Source organism: Anomaloglossus baeobatrachus, chromosome 5, assembly GCF_048569485.1.
Source record: "Anomaloglossus baeobatrachus isolate aAnoBae1 chromosome 5, aAnoBae1.hap1, whole genome shotgun sequence".
Classification (NCBI taxonomy): domain Eukaryota; kingdom Metazoa; phylum Chordata; class Amphibia; order Anura; family Aromobatidae; genus Anomaloglossus; species Anomaloglossus baeobatrachus.
Genome location: NC_134357.1, coordinates 295,209,351 through 295,232,289, shown reverse-complemented (window position 1 = coordinate 295,232,289; position 22,939 = coordinate 295,209,351). Strand labels below are relative to the sequence as shown.

The following is a 22,939-nucleotide window of genomic DNA, read 5'->3' as shown; positions in this document are numbered from 1 at the left end:
TTTCCTATGTTCACACAGTACACTACAACTCCAAAAGGCCATGCTGAGCCAAAGTTACAGAATAGCTGCACTCTACAGTAAGTGGAGGATCCCTCTATGACGGTCATATGCTCTTATAGGATGTCAGGACGGGTTGTCCCATCAAGCTCACAGTCTTTAGTTAACAGGTCATTATGGGAGTTATAGCTTTACAACAGATTGGAAATCAGAAACAATACATTAGACATTAACCAGAAACATTAGCAAAGTGAAGGGGATTAAAGCCCAAAGCGTGACTATAAACAGAAGACAGAAAACCGTTTTACTAACGACCATTATTGACTCCTTAAGGATGGGGTAATTTTTAATTTTTGCGGTTTTGTTTTTTTTCTCCCATTATTCCAAGAGCCGTAATATTTTTACGTTTCAGTCTCCATAGCCATGCGAGAACTTGTTTTTTGAGGGACGAATTGTACTTTTGGACATTTTATCATGTGTTGCACCGTAAATCAGGAAAAAATATTCCAAAGATTGGTGAAAAATAAAAAAAAAATGCGCAATTCCATAATTGATTTTTGGGTTTAATTACAGCATTCATTTTGAAGGTCAAAATTACCTGGCAATAGGATTATGCAGCATAGTACAATTATGGAGATACCAAACATGCATAATTTGTTTTATTTAAGAGGTGTAAAAAAAAATGAAAAATTAATTTTTGCATCATTTTGGGGTAGATGTGATGCTTTGATCACCTGTTATTACAGTTTGTGTTGTTGTGGTGTCTAAAAACAAAAAACACAACACAATCCAGGCACTTTGATTTTTCATCTTGTTACACTGTTTACCAATTGGATTAATTTACATTTTGATAGCTTTATTCGTAAAAGTTCGATCTATTTCAAATATGTATTTATTTTAAAATAAATTTTATATTTATATATATATATATTTATATATATATATATATATATATATATATATATATATATATATATATATATATATATATATATATATATATATATAAATATACACATATACACACACACACACATATACATACATACAATTACACACACTGTGTTTTTCGCTTTATAAGATGCACCTGATTTCAAGACGCTCCCCCAAATTTGGTGAAGGAATAGAGAATTTTTTAATAAATGGGGTGAGTCTTATAATGCCAGTGTACGTCTAACAAATCATATAGGGTATATGTCCCTCATAGCCCCCCCATCCTAAAATTAGCCCACTTAATCTGGATATGGCCACCTTATATTGAATATAGCGCCCTTGTGTTGGCACACATCCCCCAGTAATGCCACATGTCCTCTATGGCTGGCACACTGCCCCCCTGTGGCTGGCACACGGCCCCCTGTGTTAGATATCGCCCCCATGCTGCTGCTTTTAGTAAAATAAACTCTTTCCTTACCTTCTCCAGCACTGTCCTGCCTCGGGTCTCCCTCAGTGGGGTTGAGCTCCTCTTGTCTCCTGCACTTCCTACTTCCTGGTTCTCGGTGCGCTCATGTGATCGGCACAGCCGAGAGATATCTCTGCGTGCCTGATCACAGCAGCAGGAGGGAGACCGGGGAGACACGCAGGAGGAGGTAAGGAAAGAGTTTTTTATTTTACTATGGGCAGCAGCATGGGGGCCATAGCTAACACAGGGGGGCATGTGCGATCAAAGGGAAACACAGGCAGATACAATATGTGCCGCTCCCCCAGCCCATCAGTACGGTGCGGTTTCAGCACCACGGTGATGGATAGCGGCTGTGTGCGCATATTATATGAGCGGAAGCAGGAGATCTAACGCTGCTGCCCACAGCTGTCACCTGCCTCTACCAGCCTCCAGCACGGCGCCAGAGCGGCCCCCACCTCCCCTGGACCCTGCAGTATATAATCCGTATACTCGCATTATAAGACGCACCCCCTACTTTCCCCCAAAACAAAAGTGTGCCTTATAAAGTGAAAAAAAGGGAATTTTGTTTACTTACCGTTAATTCCTTTTCTTCTAGCTCCTATTGGGAGACCCAGACAATTGGGAGTATAGCTTCTGCCTCTGGAGGCCACACAAAGTATTACACTTTAAAAAGTGTAACCCCTCCCCTCTGCCTATACACCCTCCCGTGGACCACGGGCTCCTCAGTTTTGGTGCAAAAGCAGGAAGGAGAAAACTTATAAATTGGTCTAGGGTAAATTCAAGCCGAAAGATGTTCGGAGAACTGAAGACCATGAACCAAAAGAACAATTCAACATGAACAACATGTGTACACAAAAGAACAACCAGCCCAAAGGGCACAGGGGTGGGTGCTGGGTCTCCCAATAGGAGCTAGAAGAAAAGGAATTTACGGTAAGTAAACAAAATTCCCTTTTTCTTTGTCGCTCCATTGGGAGACCCAGACAATTGGGACGTCCAAGAGCAGTCCCTGGGTGGGTAAAAGAATACCTCGATAAAAAGAGCCGAAAACGGCCCCCTCTTACAGGTGGGCAACCGCCGCCTGAATGACTCGCCTACCTAGACTGGCGTCTGCCGAAGCATAGGTATGCACTTGATAGTGCTTCGTGAAAGTGTGCAGACTAGACCACGTAGCTGCCTGACACACCTGCTGAGCCGTCGCCCGGTGCCGCAATGCCCAGGACGCACCTACGGCTCTGGTAGAATGGGCTTTCAGCCCTGAAGGGAGCGGAAGCCCAGAAGAACGGTAGGCCTCGAGAATCGGTTCCTTGATCCACCGAGCCAAGGTTGACTTGGAGGCCTGAGAGCCCTTACGCTGGCCAGCGACAAGGACAAAGAGCGCATCTGAACGGCGCAGGGGCGCCGTGCGAGACACGTAGAACCGGAGTGCTCTCACTAGATCCAAAGAGTGCAAATCCTTTTCACACTGGTGAATTGGATTAGGGCAAAAGGAAGGCAAGGAGATATCCTGATTTAGATGAAAAGGGGATACCACCTTAGAAAGAAATTCCGGGACAGGACGCAGAACCACCTTATCCTGGTGAAAAACCAGGAAGGGGGCTTGCATGACAGCGCTGCAAGCTCAGACACTCTCCGAAGTGATGTGACCGCCACCAGGAAGGCCACCTTCTGCGAAAGACGGGAGAGAGAGACATCCCGCAGCGGCTCAAAAGGCGGCTTTTGAAGAGCCGTCAGGACCCTGTTAAGATCCCAAGGTTCCAACGGATGTTTGTAAGGTGGGACCATGTGGCAGACCCCCTGCAGGAACGTGCGGACCTGCGGAAGCCTAGCTAGACGCTTTTGAAAAAACAAGGAGAGCGCCGATACTTGGCCCTTGAGAGAGCCGAGGGACAAACCCTTGTCCATTCCAGATTGTAGGAATGAAAGGAATGTGGGTAAGGCAAACGGCCATGGAGGAAAACCGTTATCAGCGCACCAGGATAGGAAGATTTGCCAAGACCTGTAATAGATCTTGGCGGACGTTGGCTTCCTGGCTTGTCTCATGGTGGCAATGACATCCTGAGATAACCCTGAAGACGCTAGGAGCCAGGACTCAATGGCCACACAGTCAGGTTGAGGGCCACAGAATTCAGATGGAAAAACGGGCCTTGTGACAGCAAGTCTGGGCGGTCTGGAAGTGCCCACGGTTGACCCACCGTGAGATGCCACAGATCCGGATACCACGACCGCCTCGGCCAGTCTGGAGCGACGAGAATGGAGCGACGGCAGTCGGACCTGATCTTGCGTAGTACCCTGGGCAGCATCGCCAGAGGGGGAAACACATAAGGCAGTCGAAACTGCGACCAATCCTGGACTAAAGCGTCCGCTGCCAGAGCTCTGTGATCCTGAGACCGTGCCATGAAGGCCGGGAACTTGTTGTTGTGTCGTGACGCCATGAGATCGACGTCCGGCGTTCCCCAGCCGTGACAGATCTCTCGAAACACGTCTGGGTGTAGAGACCATTCCCCCGCGTCCATGCCCTGACGACTGAGAAAATCTGCTTCCCAATTTTCTACACCCGGGATGTGAACTGCGGAGATGGTGGAGCCTGTGGCTTCCACCCACTGCAGAATCCGCCGGACTTCCTGGAAGGCTTGACGACTGCGAGTGCCGCCTTGGTGGTTGACGTAGGCGACGGCAGTGGCGTTGTCCGACTGGATTCGGATCTGCCTGCCCTCCAGCCACCGATGGAAAGCCAATAGGGCTAGATATACTGCCCTTATCTCCAGGATATTGATCTGAAGGGACGATTCTATCGGAGTCCAGGTTCCTTGAGCCCTGTGGTGGAGAAAAACTGCTCCCCAACCTGACAGGCTCGCGTCCGTGGTGACCACGGCCCAGGTTGGAGGTAGAAAGGATTTTCCCTGACAGAGATGTGGGGAGGAGCCACCACTGAAGTGATGTTTTGGTTGCAAGGGAAAGAGAGATGTCGCACTCTTGTCCCATTTGCGAAGAATGTCCCATTGGAGTGGTCGTAGATGGAATTGTGCGAACGGCACTGCCTCCATAGCTGCAACCATCTTCCCCAGGAAGTGCATGAGGCGCCTTAAGGGGTGTGACTGACTCCGAAGAAGTGATTGCACCCCCGCCTGCAGAGAAAGCTGTTTGTCCCGCGGTAGCTTGACTAACGCTGGCTGGGTATGAAACTCCATCCCGAGGTAAGTCAGTGATTGGGTCGGCGTCAACTTGGATTTCGGGAAATTGATGATCCACCCGAACTGCTGGAGAGTGGCCAGAGTGACGGTAAGGCTTTGTTGACACGCCACCCGAGAAGGGGCCCTGACTAGGAGATCGTTTAAGTAGGGGATCACCGAGTGGCCCTGAGAGTGCAGGACCGCCACGACGGATGCCATGACTTTGGTGAAAACCCGTGGGGCTGTCGCCAGGTCGAAAGGCAATGCCACGAACTGGAGGTGTTCGTCCCTGATGGCGAAACGCAGGAAACGTTGATGTTCGGGTGCGATCGGCACATGGAGATAAGCATCCTTGATGTCGATCGATGCTAGGAAGTCTCCTTGTGACATCGAGGCGATGACCGAGCGGAGAGATTCCATCCGAAACCGTCTGGTTCTCACATGTCTGTTGAGTAGTTTGAGGTCCAGAACGGGACGGAATGACCCGTCCTTTTTTGGCACCACGAACAAGTTGGAGTAAAAACCGCGACCACGTTCCTGAAGGGGAACGGGAATCACAACTCCTTCGATCTTTAGGGCGTCCACTGCCTGAAAAAGTGCGTCAGCCTGTGCGGGGGGTGGGGAGGTTCTGAAGAAACGAGCCGTAGGTCGGGAGCTGAACTCTATCCTGTAACCATGAGACAAAATGTCTCTCACCCATCGGTCTTGAACGTGTGGCCACCAGGCGTCGCCAAAGCGGGAGAGCCTGCCACCGACCGAGGATGTGGCTAGGTGAGGCCGAGAGTCATGAGGAGGCCGTCTTGGAGGCAGTGCCTCCTGCGGCCTTTTGGGGGCGTGACTTGGACCGCCACGCATAGGAGTTCCTCTGGCCTTTCTCCGGCCGGTTGGACGAAGAGGATTGGGGCTTGGCGGAGGGACGAAAGGACCGAAACCTCGATTGGATTTTTCTCTGCTGAGGTCTCTTAGGTTTGGATTGGGGGAAGGAGGAGTCCTTTCCCGAGGATTCCTTAATAATCTCATCCAATCGTTCGCCAAATAAACGGTCGCCAGAAAAAAGGCAAACCAGTTAAGAACCTTTTGGAAGCAGAGTCTGCTTTCCAATCGCGCAGCCACATGGCCCTGCGGACTGCCACGGAGTTAGCAGATGCTACAGCCGTACGGCTAGTGGAGTCCAGGACGGCGTTCATGGCGTAGGACGAAAAAGCTGATGCCTGAGAGGTCAAGGAAGAAACATGCGGACCAGAATTCCGTGTGACAGCATTAATCTCAGTCAGACAAGCCGAGATTGCTTGGAGAGCCCACACAGCCGCAAAGGCCGGGGCGAAAGACGCGCCCGTGGCCTCATAAATAGACTTCACCAAGAGCTCTGTCTGTCAGTGGCATCCTTCAGGGCTGAGCCATCGGCAACAGACACAACGGACCTAGCAGCCAATCTAGAGACTGGAGGATCCACCTTGGGAGAGTGTGCTCAGCCCTTAACGACTTCAGGTGGAAAGGGATAACGCGTGTCAGTGTGCCGTTTAGCAAAGCGCTTGTCCGGGACCGCTCTGGGCTTCTGGACAGCGTCCCTGAAGTTAGAATGATCAAAAAACGTATTGCGCGTACGTTTGGGGAAACGAAATTGGTGTTTCTCCTGCTGAGAAGCCGACTCTTCTACAGCAGGAGGCGGGGGTGAGAGATCCAACACCTGGTTGATGGACGAGATAAGATCATTAACTAAGGCGTCCCCCTCAGGTGTATCAAGGTTAAGGGCGAAGTCAGGGTCAGAGCCCTGAGCTCCCACGTCCGCCTCGTCTTCCTGAGAGCCCTCAAGCTGAGATCCAGAGCAGCGGGAGGAGGCCGGGGAAGAGTCCCAGCGAGGCCGCTTAGCCGGTCTGGGACTGCGGTCTGGGCAGGAGTCCTCCGCCTGGGACCTAGGGGCTAACCTGGGAGCGCGCTGCAGCGCGGACCGAGAAGGGCCTGGAGGAGACAAGCTAACAGGGGCCGGAGCCTGTGAAGGGCCCGGTCTGGACTGCAATGCCTCAAGGAGCTTAGATGACCATTTGTCCATAGACTGTGCAATGGATTGAGAAAGTGACAGAGTTTCTCAGCGAAAGAGGCCAAGGCCGGTGACTCTGTCCCTGCAGCCTGCTCAGGGGGAGCAGGGGGATCTACATGAGCCGAGGGGCCCACAAGTGCCCTAGTCTCCGGCTGAGCAAGCGTGGCAGGAGTCGAGCATTGATCACAGTGAGGGTAGGTGGACCCCGCAGGCAACATAGCCCCACAAGAGGTACAGGCTGCGAAAAAAATCTGTGCCTTAGTAGCTTTGCTCCTTGTGGACGACATGCTGTTGTCTCTTAGGAGAGTGACCACTGAGGGTATATGGGAAAAGGGTATACAGCCTGTCCGAACAGATATATATATATATATATGTATCTATTCCGGCACCCTAGGGGGACCAGCACCGGGTGACCGGTGTGGCTTACCGACCGCTAACGAGCTGAGTGTGTCCTCCAGATTCCCTGTCCTGGATCCCCCGGAGCTGCAGAGCTTTGTCACTGAGAAGCATCCACCGGCAGAATGCCAAAAATGGCCGCCGGAGCTCTCAGGGGAGGAGTGGGGCCGAGGGCGGCGCCAGCAAAGAGCGGGAATCTGGGGTCCCCACAGTGGTCAATGAGGGGGGAGGGAGACATGCAAGATGCTCCAGCCCTCACATCCGACGTCATGTCGGTAATCCCGCCCTTCCCCCTGACAGGCAGGCCCGGGGGCGGGATTTTTCGCAACTAGGCCGCGGCAAAGCCGGGGACTAAATTTGAGACCGCGCCCGAAAAGCAGGCACGGTCGGCGCGGAAGTCCGCCGAAAAGACAACGGATTCAACTACCGCGGCTTCCGGGAAGAAGGTGCGACCCCTGTACAGTCCCCCCATGGGGACACAGAGTACCTTCACGTTGCAGGGCCCGGTCCCTGGGGTTGAAGAGGCTCCGGTCCAGCAGGTTCCTCCAGGGGCTGCGGATGGAGCACGGTCCCAGCAAATGGATGACCGCTCAGGATCCCACTTCTCCCAGAGCCGCATAAGGGATGGTGAAGGAGACGGCATGTGGCTCCAGCCTCCGTACCCGCAATGGGTACCTCAACCTTAACAGCACCGCCGACATAGTGGGGTGAGAAGGGAACATGCCGGGGGCCCCATCGGGGTAGTCTTTTCTTCCATCCGACATAACTATGTATGAGAATGCATGAGTGGATGTGTGCCTCCTTCCACACAAAGCATAAAACTGAGGAGCCCGTGGTCCACGGGAGGGTGTATAGGCAGAGGGGAGGGGTTACACTTTTTAAAGTGTAATACTTTGTGTGGCCTCCAGAGGCAGAAGCTATACACCCAATTGTCTGCGTCTCCCAATGGAGCGACAAAGAAATACGGTAATTATATTATATATACACATACATACACACACACACACACACACACACATCTATAAATTATACAATATATATTATATAATTATATTCTTACTGTTTTTTCCTACATTTGTTAGTTCTTGAACCAAACCTGCGATCATCCGTGCTATATATAGCAATACCACAGTATTGTTGTACAGAGCAAGAAATACAGTCTTCTAGGAACGCCAGCTTTAGGCTGACTTTCACAGGAGTACAGTCATTACAGGCATAGGGGTCTTCAGCAAACCCCGGGCCAGTAGGTCAGCCCATCGCCCCATGCCATCACATCACAGGAGCGCCAATGAGTGCATTGAGTGACGCTCCCCCAGTCAGGCGTGATGTAAATGCCATTGTCACAGATGGACAGGTTAATAGCCATTAGCAGAGCTCTGCTCCACCAGTTGCTGGCTAATTATCAGCCACCTGCCGGGAAAAATGCAGGTTCAGCTTGCGAGCCCGCATCAGTCAGGGAGCTGGTATACGATGTACCCAGTACTTATATGGCGATAAGGGTTTAGTTGCCAGTTTTAAATTTTCCTTTTAAGAAACTTATGGAGACATATTCACCTTGATACGGCCAGAACACTGTAGTTAATACAAACCACTGTTTCTCTTTTGCGGTTTCTTTTTAAAAACCTAGTCTTTCCCAAGTAGAAATATATTTTGTCTTTGACAGTGTTGTCTGTTGCCCTTACCTGTGAAATTGCAGCTTCTGTATCTGCCAGTCCAAGGAGGAAAATTCGCACTTTATCAATCTTAACAGGAATTGCGCGCCCTCGCCATTCCACCTCACTCATGGTAGCAGCTTGTTTTGCCCTAGTCTGTGAGATAAGAGTCTGCGGGAAAAAAAAAAGTATGAGACATTAATACAAGATCATTCAATGTGCAGTGTCATTTCCCTATACATAAACCGGCCACTTCGTCATCAGGACCCATGGTAAGTCACTCATAGCTCTATTCCACCTCTGTGTAGTCTGACAGTGGCAGCTCAAACTCATGAAGTGCTTTCTGCTGCAGGGTTTCCCTTCGGTTGGAGATGCACTTCCTTATACATATTTATTGTCATATGTGACTTTGCAACCGGTGGTTTGTAATTTTCAATTTGCAGTATTCTATGTGTACAACATACAATAGAAGGACATTGCAGGAGATGGGCAACAATGGGTTAAGATATTGGCAAATGGTGGGTTATCTGAATGGTTCGCATTCGGGAGTGGTACTAGATACAGTGCCTACAAGTAGTATTCAACCCCCTGCAGATTTAGCAGGTTTGATAAGATGCAAATAAGTTAGAGCCTGCAAACTTCAAACAAGAGCAGGATTTATTAACAGATGCATAAATCTTACAAACAAACAAGTTATGTTGCTCAGTTAAATTTTAATAAATTTTCAACATAAAAGTGTGGGTCAATTATTATTCAACCCCTAGGTTTAATATTTTGTGGAATAACCCTTGTTTGCAATTACAGCTAATAATCGTCTTTTATAGACCTGATCAGGCCGGCTCAGGTCTCTGGAGTTATCTTGGCCCACTCCTCCATGCAGATCTTCTCCAAGTTATCTAGGTTCTTTGGGTGTCTCATGTGGACTTTAATCTTGAGCTCCTTCCACAAGTTTTCAATTGGGTTAAGGTCAGGAGACTGACTAGGCCACTGCAACACCTTGATTTTTTCCCTCTTGAACCAGGCCTTGGTTTTCTTGGCTGTGTGCTTTGGGTCGTTGTCTTGTTGGAAGATGAGATGACGACCCATCTTAAGATCCTTGATGGAGGAGCGGAGGTTCTTGTCCAAAATTTCCAGGTAGGCCGTGCTATCCATCTTCCCATGGATGCGGACCAGATGGCCAGGCCCCTTGGCTGAGAAACAGCCCCACAGCATGATGCTGCCACCACCATGCTTGACTGTAGGGATGGTATTCTTGGGGTCGTATGCAGTGCCATCCAGTCTCCAAACGTCACGTGTGTGGTTGGCACCAAAGATCTCGATCTTGGTCTCATCAGACCAGAGAACCTTGAACCAGTCTGTCTCAGAGTCCTCCAAGTGATCATGAGCAAACTGTAGACGAGCCTTGACATGACGCTTTGAAAGTAAAGGTACCTTACGGGCTCGTCTGGAACGGAGACCATTGCGGTGGAGTACGTTACTTATGGTATTGACTGAAACCAATGTCCCCACTGCCATGAGATCTTCCCGGAGCTCCTTCCTTATTGTCCTTGGGTTAGCCTTGACTCTTCGGACAAGCCTGGCCTCGGCACGGGTGGAAACTTTCAAAGGCTGTCCAGGCCGTGGAAGGCTAACAGTAGTTCCATAAGCCTTCCACTTCCGGATGATGCTCCCAACAGTGGAGACAGGTAGGCCCAACTCCTTGGAAAGGGTTTTGTACCCCTTGCCAGCCTTGTGACCCTCCACGATCTTGTCTCTGATGGCCTTGGAATGCTCCTTTGGCTTTCCCATGTTGACCAAGTATGAGTGCTGTTCACAAGTTTGGGGAGGGTCTTAATTAGTCAGAAAAGGCTGGAAAAAGAGATAATTAATCCAAACATGTGAAGCTCATTGTTCTTTGTGCCTAAAATACTTCTTAATACTTTAGGGGAACCAAACAGAATTCTTGTGGTTTGAGGGGTTGAATAATAAATGACCTTCCGAATGAACTTTTCACAATTTAAAATAAAAATAAAGAAGGGAATTTTGTTTACTTACCGTAAATTCCTTTTCTTCTAGCTCCAATTGGGAGACCCAGACAATTGGGTGTATAGCTATTGCCTCTGGAGGCCACACAAAGTATTACACTTAAAAGTGTAAGGCCCCTCCCCTTCTGGCTATACACCCCCAGTGGGATCACTGGCTCACCAGTTTTAGTGCCAAAGCAAGAAGGAGGAAAGCCAATAACTGGTTTAAAGACCAATTCAATCCGAGGAAACATCGGAGAACTGAACCATACCACATGAACAACATGTGTACCCGAAAAAACAGAAAAACCCCGAGAAAACAGGGCGGGTGCTGGGTCTCCCAATTGGAGCTAGAAGAAAAGGAATTTACGGTAAGTAAACAAAATTCCCTTCTTCTTTGTCGCTCCATTGGGAGACCCAGACAATTGGGATGTCCAAAAGCAATCCCTGGGTGGGTAAAAGAATACCTCATGATAGGGCCGTCAAACGGCTCTCTCCTACAGGTGGCCAACCGCCGCCTGAATGACTTATCTACCTAGGCTGGCGTCTGCCGAAGCGTAGGTATGCATCTGATAATGCTTGGTAAAAGTAAGTAGACTCGACCAGGTGGGTGCCTGACACACCTGCTGAGCCGTAGCCTGGTGCCGTAATGCCCAGGATGCGCCCACGGCTCTGGTAGAATGGGCCTTCGGCCTTGAGAGAACCAGAAGCCCAGTAGAACTGTAGGTTTCAAGAATTGGTGCCTCGAGCCCCCGAGCAAGGGTGGATCTGGAAGCTTGCGACTGTTTACGCCGACCAGCGACAAGGACAAAGAGTGCATCCGGGTGGCGCAGGAGCGCCATGCGGGAAGTAGAACCTGAGTGCTCTCACCAGAACCAACAGATGCAAATCTTTCTGAAATTGATGGACTGGACGAGGACACAAAGAAGGTGAGGTGATATCCTGATTGATATGAAAATGGGATACCACCTTAGGGAGAAATTCCGGAACCGGACGCAGAACTATCCTGTCCTGGTGAAGGACCAGGAAGGGAGCTTGTATGAGAGCGTTGCTAGCTCGGAAACTCTCCTAAGAGACGAGACCGTTACTAGAAGGCCACTTCCCGTGAAAAACGGGAAGGGAGACATCCTTCAAAGGCTCGAAAGGCGGCATCTGGAGAGCAATTAGAACCTTGTTCAGATCTCAGGGCTCTAACGGCCGCTTGTACGGAGTGCTGAGAAGACAAACTCCCCGTAGGAACGTGCGTACCTGAGGAAGTCGTCGTTTCTGAAAAAAATACAGATAGCGCTGAGACTTGTCCCTAAAGGGAACTGAGCGACAACCCATTTTCCTACCTAGATTGCAGGAAGGAAGGAAACATAGACGATGCAACCGGCCAGGGAGAAACACCCTGCGCCGAGCACCGAGATAAGAACATCTTCCACGTCCTGTGGTCAATCTTGGCGGACGTTGGTATGCTAGCCTGTCTCATGGTGGCAACCACGTCCTGAGGTAATCCTGACGACACTAGGTTCCAGGACTCAATGCCACACCATCCGGTTGAGGGCCGTAGAATCCAAATGGAAGAATGGCCCTTGAGACAGCCAGTCTGATTGGTCTGGTAGTGCCCCCGGTTAGCCTACCGTGAGGCACCACAAAACCGAGTACCACACATCCTCGGCCAATTTGTAGCGACGAGGATGGTGCGGCCGCAGTCGGTCTTGATCTAGCGCAGTACTCTGGGCAACAATGCCAGAGGTGGCACCTAAGGTAACTGGAACTGCGACCAATGCTGAACTAAGGCGTTTGCCGCCAGAGCTCGATGATTGTGAAACCGTGCCATGAAGCTGGCACATTGTTGTTGTGCCGTGACGCCATTAGATCGACGTCCGGCCTCTGTCAGCGGCGCCAGATCTCCTGAAACCCGTCCGGGTGAGGAGACCATACTCTTTCGGCCACACCTCAGCGACTTAGGAAGTCAGCTTCCTAGTTTCCACACTTGGGATGAATTGTGGATATGGTGGATGCCGTGTCTTCCACCCACATCAGAACCTGCCGGACTTCCTGGAAGGCTTGCCGGTTGCGCGTTCTTCCTTGGTGGTTGATGTATGCCACCGCTGTGGAGCTGTCCGACTGAAGTCGGATATGCTTGCTTTTCAGCCGCTGTTGGAAGGATTGTAGGGCAAGATACACTGCTCTGTGTTCAAGAACATTGATCTGAAGAGTGGACTCTTGCTGAGTCCACGTACCCTGAGCGCTGTAGTGGAGAAAAACTGCTCCCCACCCTGATAGACTCGCGTCTGTCGTAACTATCGCCCAGGACGGGGATAGGAAGGACCTTCTTTTTGACCAAGAGGTGAGAAGAAGCCACCACCGTAGAGATTCCTTGGCCGCCTGAGAAGAACGACGACTCTGTTGAGGGACGTCGACTCCTCGTCCCATTGGCGGAGAATGTCCCATTGTAGTGGACGCAGTAAAACTGCGCGAAAGGAACTGCCTCCATTGCTACCATCTTACGTAGGAAGTGCATGAGGCGTGTCAATGTGTGCGACTGGTTCTTAAAGAAGAGCTTGCAGCCCGTAGTGAATGCTGTTTGTCTAGCGGCAGCTTCACTATCGCTGAGAGAGTAAGAAACTCTATGCCTAGATATGTTATCGATAGGGTCGGGGTCGGATCTGACTTTAAAAAGTTGATGATCCACCCAAAACTCTAGAGAGTCTCCAGCGCAACGTTCGGGCAGTGTTGGCATGTTTCCTAAGAGAGTGCCTTGACAAGTAGATCGTCTAAATACGGGACCACAGAGTGACCCTGAGAGTGCAGGACTGTGACTACTGCTGCCCTGACCTTGGCGAAGACCAGTTGGACTGTCGCTAGCCGGAAGGTAGAGCTACGAACAGAGGGTGTTCGTCTCCTATAACGAAGCGTAGAAACGCTAGTGCTCTGGATCAATCGGCACGTGTGGATAAGCATCCTTGATGCCTAATGATGCTAGGAAATATCCTTGGGACCTTGAGGCGATGACATGGCGGAGGGATTCCATCCGGAACCGCCTGGTGTCCACGAGCTTGCTGAGCATTTTTAGATCCAGAACGGGACGGAACGGCCCGTTGTTATAGGTACCGCAAAGAATTTGGGGTAAAAACCGTGACCTTGTTCCTGAAGAGGAACGGGGGTCATCACTCTTTCTGCCTATAGAGTGCACCCTGTTTGCAGAAGAGCAGCGGCCCGGCCGGGAGGTGGAGAAATTCTGAAGAATCGAGTTGGAGGACGAGAAGTGAGCTCTATCCTGTACCCGTGAGACAGAATGTCTCACACTCAATGGTCATTGACCTATGGCAGCTAAATATCGCCAAGGCGGGAGAGCCTGCTACGGACCGAGGCCGCAAGTCATGAGGAAGCCGCCTTGGAAGCGGGTTTTCCGACTGTCGCTTTTTCGGTCGAGACTGAGCCCGCTAAGAATCTTAGCTCCTCTGATCCTTTTGAGTCCACCTTGGACGAGGAAAAATGGGACCTGCCCGAGCCTCGAAAAGGCCGAAAACCCCGACTGCCTCTTGCTCTGTTGGGGTTTGTTGTGTCCGGGCTGAGGAAAGGATGAATCCTTACCCCTGGACTGTTTGATGGTTACATCCAACGCTCACCAAACAGTCGGTCAGCAGAAAAAGGCAACTGGTTAGGCAACCTTTTTTGGAAGCAGAATCTGCCTTCCATTCACTTAACGAGCAGACCAGGCTCTGCTTAAAAACACGGAGTAGCGGAGGCTACCGCCGCACGGTTCGCAGAGTCCAGGACAACCTGAATCGCGTAAGAAACAAATGCAGACATTTGAGAGGTTAAGGATGCCACCTGCGGCACAGATGTACGTGTAACCGTGTCAATCTGTGTAAGACAAGCTGAAATAGCTTGGAGTGCCCCAAGGGAGAGAATGCCGGAGCCAACGGTGCGCCGACAGCCTCATAGATGGCTTTCGACCAGAGATCCATCTGTCTGTCAGTGGCATCTTTGAGTTTGCAGTTCCATCTCCCACTGCAACTATGGATCTAGCTACGAGCCTGGAGATTGGAGGATGCCGCTCGGGACATTGGGTCCAGTCCTTGACCAAGTCAGGGGACAGGGATAGCGTGTATCCTAAGCCGTTTGGAGAAGCGCATATCTGGATAAGCGTGGTGTTCCTGGACTGCCTCTCTGAAGGCAGAGTGGTCCAGAAAAATACTGAAGCTGACTCCTCCACTGGAGGAGTTGTGAGAAATAACCCACATTCTATAGATGGACGCTATAAGATTATTTACTATGGCGTCACAATCAGGTGTATCCAGATTGAGAGCGGTCTCAGGATCAGAATCCTGAGCCGCTACTTCCGCCTCATTACACAGCGAGTCCTTCTGTTAGGACCCTGATGAAACCGAGGCCGCTCATAGCGAGCCCACTTAGGCTGTCTGGGACTGACGTCCGTGCAGAGCCGTGACTCTGGGATGCGTGTGACATTCCCGGAGCTGTTAGTCATTCACACTGAGGGGGACCATGGATCAATGATTCAACAGTGCCCATATTGTGAGAGACATGTCCGGACTGCTAGGCTTCTAGTATCATAGCCATAGTCTCAGAAAAACTGTCAGTAAATACTGCAGACACCGTCCTCATCCCCTGGCCATTAGTGCATACAATGGGGGTCTATGTACCTGCCGGCCGTATAGCCGTACATGCTGTACCAGCTGTATAGAAAAACATGTGGTTCTGCACCTTTGTTTTACACAGAGAATATGCTGATAACTCCTCCGCATAATCCAGGAGGGTATATACAACGTGCGACCAAACAGTGCAATGTATATAGTACAAGCATATCTATAAGTGCACTTCTGCACTAGTGGGGTTAGCACCACAGGTGCTGCTTAACGCCTGTTACAGCGATTGTGTGACTATCAGAATGCCAGGGTCTTCCACACTTGTCTCTGTATCGTACAGAAACTGACACTAATGGCTGCCGGTGTCCTTGTAGAGAAGGAAGCCGTGGGCGTGCCTGAGAAAGTGCGGGAATTGCACACAGTGAGAGGGGTGGAGTATGCAAAACATACTCCAGCTCTCAGCTCTGCTCTTGCAGCGTCACGCCCCTACCCTGACTGTCAGGGCTGTGGGCGGTAACGAAGGGAGACTAGGCCCAGAAGCCGGGGACTCGAGTTAACAGCGCGGCCGCCGTAAAAGCGCGGGCCGCGCTGAAGTCCCCGGCGCACCACAAGTGCCAGCCGCGCCGCAGTCCCAGCGGCCGGCGCGACCGCCCTAGAAGTGGCCAGCGTCCCGCCCCTCTCCTGACTGGCAGGTCTGGGGGCGGGAACGAACTAAAGCAGGCCGCAAAAGCCGGGGACTCGAGTTATCAGCGCGGCCGCCGTAAAAGCGCGGGCCGCGCTGAAGTCCCCGGCGCACTACAAGTGCCAGCCGCGCCGCTGTTCCAGCGGCCGGCGCGCCCTAGTCCTAGACGTGGGCAGCGTCCCGCCCCTCTCCTGACTGGCAGGTCTGGGGGCGGGAACGAACGGAAGCAGGCCGCAAAAGCCGGGGACTGTAGTTATCAGCGCGGCCGCCGTAAAAGCGCAGGCCGCGCTGAAGTCCCCGGCGCACTACAAGTGCCAGCCGTGCCGCAGTCCCAGCGGCCGGCGCGGCCGAGTCCCATAAGTGTGCCTGCTTCAGCTAAGCTGAATGAGGCTATGGCACAGGCGCCGCAGCGCTGATGTCCCCCGGCGCACTACAACACCCAGCATGCTGCGGTGTGAGCGCCAAATGCACGGGGACACAGAGTACCTTGAGGAAGCAGGGCCATGTCCCTGATGTACTCCGCTCCATCCAGCATCTTCTCCAGGGGCTGTAGATGGAGCACGGTCTCAGTGCCTGGAGACCGGTAAATCCCACTTCACCCAGAGCCCTGTAAAAAGGGATGGGGAAGGAATCAGCATGTGGGCTCCTGCCGCCGTACCCGCAATGGGTACCTCAACCTTACAAACACCTCCGACATACAGTGGGGTGAGAAGGGAGCATGCTGGGGACACTATATGTGTCCTCTTTTCTTCCATCCGACATAGTCAGCAGCTGCTGCTGACTAAAAAGTGGAGCTATGCGTGGATGTGTTGCCTCCTTCGCACAAAGCACAAAACTGGTGAGCCAGTGATCCCACTGGGGGTGTATAGCCAGAAGGGGAGGGGCCTTACACTTTTAAGTGTAATACTTTGTGTGGCCTCCAGAGGCAATAGCTATACACCCAATTGTCTGGGTCTCCCAATGGAGCGACAAAGAAAAAAGAAATAACATTCTTTTTTGCTGCAGTGCATTTCACACTTCCAGGCTGATCTACAGTCCAAATGTCACAATGCCAAGTTAATTCCGAATGTGTAAACCTGCTAAATCTGCAGGGGGTTGAATACTACTTGTAGGCACTGTAGGTGTGTACAGTGTCGTCGCTTCTCTTTGCTCTACCTATTGAGCCACTGGCCTGTCTGATTATGTCGTCATCAGACATGGAGGGTCTGGCTAAAAGGGGAGGAGAAGAAAGTATATCTTTATACGCTGATGTTTTGTTATTGTATATAGGTGATTTGATAAAATCTATGAATCCGATAAATATCCCAAACTTTGGTAGGAAATCAAGACCGGATAATGCGGAGAATCTCCATGGGTAATCATTTCAACACTGCAGCCGAAATTGCTCGCCAGTTCAGCACTGAACAGGGTAAGGATCTGTCTCGTCATCCAGTGTCACCATGTTTAAGAGCATTTGGACTGAAAGCCCACTCTGCAGTGACCAAACCTCTCATTAGCAGAAAGAATCAAAAGCTAGACTCCCTTTGGTGAGGAGCATGTTGTGTGGACAGAAGAGAAGTGGTCCACAGTTCATTTTAGTGATGAAAGCAAGATTAATTTAATTGGGTCTGATAGGAAACATTGTGTTCGACCACAAACTGGGGAAAGACTGAACCCAAAGTGTTAAGAAGTCAGTGAAAGGTGGTGTAGGAAGTGTCATGGTTTGGGGAATGTTTTCTGCAGCAGGAGTTGGACCTATCATACAGCTACTTGGCAGAGTGAATGCAAGTGTGTATCAAAACCTTCAACAACACGTGGTTCCTTTCTTGTGTTCATCACTTAATCAGCCAGCAATTTTAATGCAGGACAAAGCCCCCTGTCACACAGTAAAATGGGTAAAGCAGTCCCTTTAAACAAAAATCATTGAAGAAACAAAAAGGCCAGCCCAGAGTCCTGATGTAAACCCAATAGAAAACCTCTGGAAAATCCTTGGTGACATTGATATAGCCAAGAACTCACAATAGTCAAAGAACTGTGGAAGAGACTGGAAGAAGAGTGGACCAAAAATCAAACCAGAGCAGTGTGAAAGACTAGTGATGTCCTGTGGCCACAGATGTGCTGAAGTCATTCAAAGAAAAGGCCTGTACATTTCCTTATGATTGATGACTGCTGTTACCTTCAGAAAATGTAGTTAGAATCTTTCCCAGCGCTACACTCATTGTTGTTCTCTAATTATGATCACCACGTTTTGGACAAAATAAAGGTTTTAGATTGAAAAACTTTGGATCTTTTGTAAAACACTGTTCTAGTGGCATCGTGTACCCCTTACAAAAACCCTTCAAAATATTGATCAATGTAGATTACGTTCATTCTGAAAAAAGCAAGTGATCATACATTGTTCTCTAATTTTGAGCTCCAGTGTATATGTCTTGAAAAAGTATTCATACCCCATAAACTTTTACACAATATACCTGCAAAATTAAAAGGTATTTTATTGGGATTTTACATGATACACCAACAGAGTACCAATTAATTGTGAAGTGAAAAGGAAATAATGCCTGGTTTTCTAAATACTTTAAATTTAAATCTGAAAACTGTGACATGCATTTAGTCAGTTCCCTGTAGTCGGATACCCCTAAATAAAGTCATGAGTGACCAATTGCCTCCAGAATTCACTTAATTAGTAAATTGAGTCTATCGGTGTGTAATTTACTCTCAGGATAACTACTGTTCTGTGAAGACCACAGAGGCTTGTTTGAGACCATTAGGAATCAAACAGCATCATGAAAACCAAGGAACACATCAGACAGGTCAGAGACAAAAGTTAAGAGAAGAGTAAAGCAGGGTTATCTTATAAAAAAAAAATATAATAGCCTAAGTTCTGAACATCTCACACAGCACTGTTCAAGCCATCATCCAAAACTGGAAGAAGCATGGCACAACTACAAACCTACCAAGACATGGCTGTCCACCTAAACTGGCATCCCAAGCATAGAGAGCACCAATTAGGAAAGCAGCCAAGAGGCCCATGGACGAGCTGCAGAAATCCACAACTCAGGTCAATCTGTCCACAGTACAACAATTAGTTGTGTACTCCACAAAGCAGGCCTTTATGGAAAAGCGTCAAGAAGAAAGCCATTTCTGAAAGCAAGCCATAAGTTGTCAAGTTTGCAAATAGCCACTTCCATGTAAGGGTCACAGCTAGCACTTGGAAGAAGGGGCTCTGGTCAGATGAGGCCAAAGTAGCTTAGATAATCAATACCAGATCAGTGGAGTGTCACACCACTGACCAACTGCTATCTGGCTGAATGAACACAGTGTGCAGAGAGTTCACAGTACAGCATTGTACAGTGGCTGTGCTCGGGTACAACAAAATAAGAGTTATAGCACCCAAATAGGACCACTACTAGATCTGTGCTGTTCTGGCTATGTACAACGAGTGGTAGCTGCAAACAGTTAATCACTAGTCATCCTGAACATCGGAACCATGCAGATCAGATACGGATGACCTAGCCTGATACACAAATTATGAACACCCCTTAAACTTTTGCCTTGTAGAAATATATGCATAATATATTACTTTTATTAGGTACACTAAAAAAAAGACATACCTCCAGCTTCTCTGCCAGCAGTCCTTCCGCACCTCCACCACGGAGCCTCATTTGCATTAACTCATTCATAGCTGTCTTATCCCCTAAACCATTCAAGATAATCATATTAGTCAGAATGGATTCTATGCCTTCCACATCCCACCTCGCTTATAAGGCTATGTGCGCACGTTGCGTATTTGCATGCAGTTACGCTGCGATCTGCACCGCAGTGTAACTGCATGCGTCCTGCGTCCCCAGCATAATCTATGAAGATTATGCAGGAGCCGTGCGCACGTGGCGTATTAGAGCGCAGCGCTTCGGCTGCTGCCCGAAGCGCGCGTTCTAAGAAGTGACATGTCACTTCTTTCCTGCGCTCTGCATGCATCCCCCGCTCTGTCTATGGGAGGGGCTGCACTCAGAGCACATGGAAATCGGCTTTTTTTTTTTCATTACGGACTCTTTCTGCAGCGATTTGAAGCGCACGTGTGCTGTTCAAATCGCTGCAGAAATTTCTGCAGGGACAGAACGCTACGTGCGCACATAGCCTAACAAGTAGGAAACCTCACCACTTACCAATGTTGTAGGCACAATAGCGGATGTTTGGCGATATCTCATCTACTCTTTGGTTGTACAGCACAGACTGCTCCTCTGTGAAAGCACTGGCCAATTTCTCATAGATGGTTCTGTGAAGAATACACAAAAAATAAGGTGTGATTCATTAGTGTTACCGGCAAAATGCCATCCAGACAGATCCAATGGCACTCACTTGCACTTGTTGAAGGCTTTCATGGCCTCTTGCCACTGTTGCAGCTCAAACTGCAGCATGCCATTAAGATATGCACTGTAGGCCTGCAAAGGAGGAAAAGAAACATCAGCCATCTAAGGTTTTTCACAGTGATAATATTTTTTCCATGCTTCATCATGCTGGGACCTTTTTATATGCTTTGAGGCCTTTAAAGAACATATGGATCATGACAGCACTGCTCTATTGTCTCCCTGAGAATTGTAGCAGGCCAGGGAAGATTCTCACAAAAACACATAAAAAACCTGGTACTTACATGACCGATATGCCAAAGTGACCCCTACAAAGCTTAAAGGGGTGATTCACCCCTTTTCATTATTGGCCACAACGATATTATGTTGAGAAACAAGGTTTCTCTCAAATACCTTGTGTTGCCAATAGTGCCTGTGAGCGGCGCCCTCCACTTAATTTCTCTTTTTTGTATAGCATTTTTTCCTCTTTTGTATTTATTTTTGTGACATTGTACTTTTTTTGTTATAAGGTAGCAAAGAAGGCATAAAATGATCTGCGGCTATTTTAAGTGGATATCCATTTAACATGTAATCTTTTATCATCAAAGTGAAAGCATTTTAGTTTTATGTTCGTTTGTGTAAAACGCAAAACGATTGTCAAAGAAAGATTAACTGGAGACTGAAAACTTTTAACAATAAAAAAAAAAAAGAAATTGTGGCAGTCAATGTGCAGAAAGTCGAGAAGTTGTTAAAATGAAGGTGCTGAAGAAGAAATAGACAAGACCATCTTCAGCTAACCTGACCTCTCTGAGGAGAGCAGATCACAGCAGAACAGTCAGTGCCCTTAAGGCCTTTATTTCAAGTCAAACATTTTACCAACAGAGCAGTTACTCTTTAAAGGGAATCTGTCAGCAGGTTTTTGCTACCTCATATGAGAGCAGCATGATGTAGGCAGAGACTCTGAATCCAACAATGCGTCACTTAGATTACTGGCTGCAGCCGTTCTGACAGAAACAGAATATTTAGATGTAGCAGAGCTGACTGAGCTTCTCCGCCCACACCAGGCTCTCAAAAAGATTGTACATTGACAGTAAAGTGTCAGGGGAGGGGGCGTGCCAGACCGCAAGACACTGTAGTTCAACCAATGAAAAGGCTCCTGCTGCTTAAACATTGCAAATAAACATCAGATTGGACTTTGACAAGACAGGCATCCTTGAATTCTATGAACCCATGCAGCATGCTGTCTTCAGATTACATAGCAAAAAGCTGCTGACAGATTCCCTTTAAGTACAATGCTACAAAATCTGATAGTACCTGAGCTTCCAGCTTCGTCTTCGCATCCACACGATCACTTTCACACAGCCGCTCTAAAGCCTCTCCGTGCTTTACTGCTTTTCGCAATCGGGAGACCAAGTGAAAACGTTTCCGCGGTTCAGTATTGGCCTCCATTTTGAGCTGCATGGCATAGCTCCAAGCTCTCTCAGCATCCATCAAAATGAGAAGTAGATACCTGCAACATACTAACTATATTACAAAGGAATATTCTAAGAAAAAAATGGAAGGTCAATTTGCAAAATAGAAAAAAAACAAAAACAGGATTTCGGGTACATTTGGGACATCTTCCGAGTGGTTTAAATGTAAGAAACCACATATACAGTATCATTAGGTCTGTACCTATATAGCAACAGGTTAAAATGGTCAGCGATTTGTCAAAGATATCAGAAATAAAGCAGTGGACATGGGACTCACCTGTTATCAGATAGCATCTCCACAGTCACCTTCTTTCCAGTAAATTTGTGTCTGTTTCCCATCTTAAAATTGAGGGTTTTTCTCAGACGCCTCAAGCGACGTGAACAGTAGCCCCTAAATAGTACAAAAAGCTCCACATCACTCACAGGTTATAGGACATAAAACCTTTAGAATCCACATTCAACAATACTGTTGGATCTTCATTATTCTTACCAGTGACGTCAATAGCCCTAATTTATGTAATGTGAACTCACTATTTAAAGGGGCTTTCCTAACATAACAAATAAAGACATACTAGCCAGCCAGTCACCGTAGATTGGCAACTCTAAAGACCACTTTACACACAGCGACATCGCTAGCAATGTCGCTGGTGAAAGGACCCGCCCCCGTCGGTTGTGAGTCACGGGCAAATCGCTGCCCGTGGCGCACAACATTGCTTACACCCGTCACACATACTTACCTGCCTAGCGAACCGCCTCCTTTCTAAGGGAGAGGTTCGTTCGGCGTCAAAGCGGCATCACTAAGTGGCCGCCCAATAGAAGCGGAGGGGCGGAGATGAGCGGCCGTAACATCCCGCCCACCTCCTTCCTTCCTTATTGCCAGCGGCAAGTGTCACACGTAGCGATGTGTGCTGCCGCAGGAACGACGAACAACCTGCGTCCTGCAACAGCAACGATATTTGAGATTAGAACGACGTGTCAACGATCAACGATATGGTGAGTAATTTTGATAGTTAGCGGTCGTTCGTGCATTTCACAAGCAATGTCGTCACTAACCAGGCCGGATGTGCATCACGAATTCCGTGACCCCAACGACATTTAGTTAGCGATGTCGTTGCGTGTAAAGCCCCTTAAGGCTATGTGCGCACAGTGCATTTTTCGCAGCGTTTTTGGGCTCAAAACTGCATGACTTTGCTTCCCCAGCAAAGCCTAT

At 48.9% G+C, this 22,939-nt stretch overlaps 1 protein-coding gene across 1 annotated transcript in view; it reads right to left on the bottom strand.

The window, feature by feature from the left end:
- Window positions 1-22,939, bottom strand: part of SRP68 (signal recognition particle 68) — a 124,826-nt gene that overhangs the window by 78,447 nt on the left and 23,440 nt on the right. The window contains exons 3-8 of the mRNA XM_075347478.1: window positions 22,007-22,120; window positions 21,572-21,767; window positions 20,271-20,353; window positions 20,078-20,187; window positions 19,526-19,608; window positions 8,683-8,823 (exon numbers count right to left, since the gene is read on the bottom strand). Of these exons, the coding sequence (XP_075203593.1) occupies window positions 8,683-8,823; window positions 19,526-19,608; window positions 20,078-20,187; window positions 20,271-20,353; window positions 21,572-21,767; window positions 22,007-22,120 (727 nt within the window). The remainder of the gene's footprint in view (window positions 1-8,682; window positions 8,824-19,525; window positions 19,609-20,077; window positions 20,188-20,270; window positions 20,354-21,571; window positions 21,768-22,006; window positions 22,121-22,939) is intronic.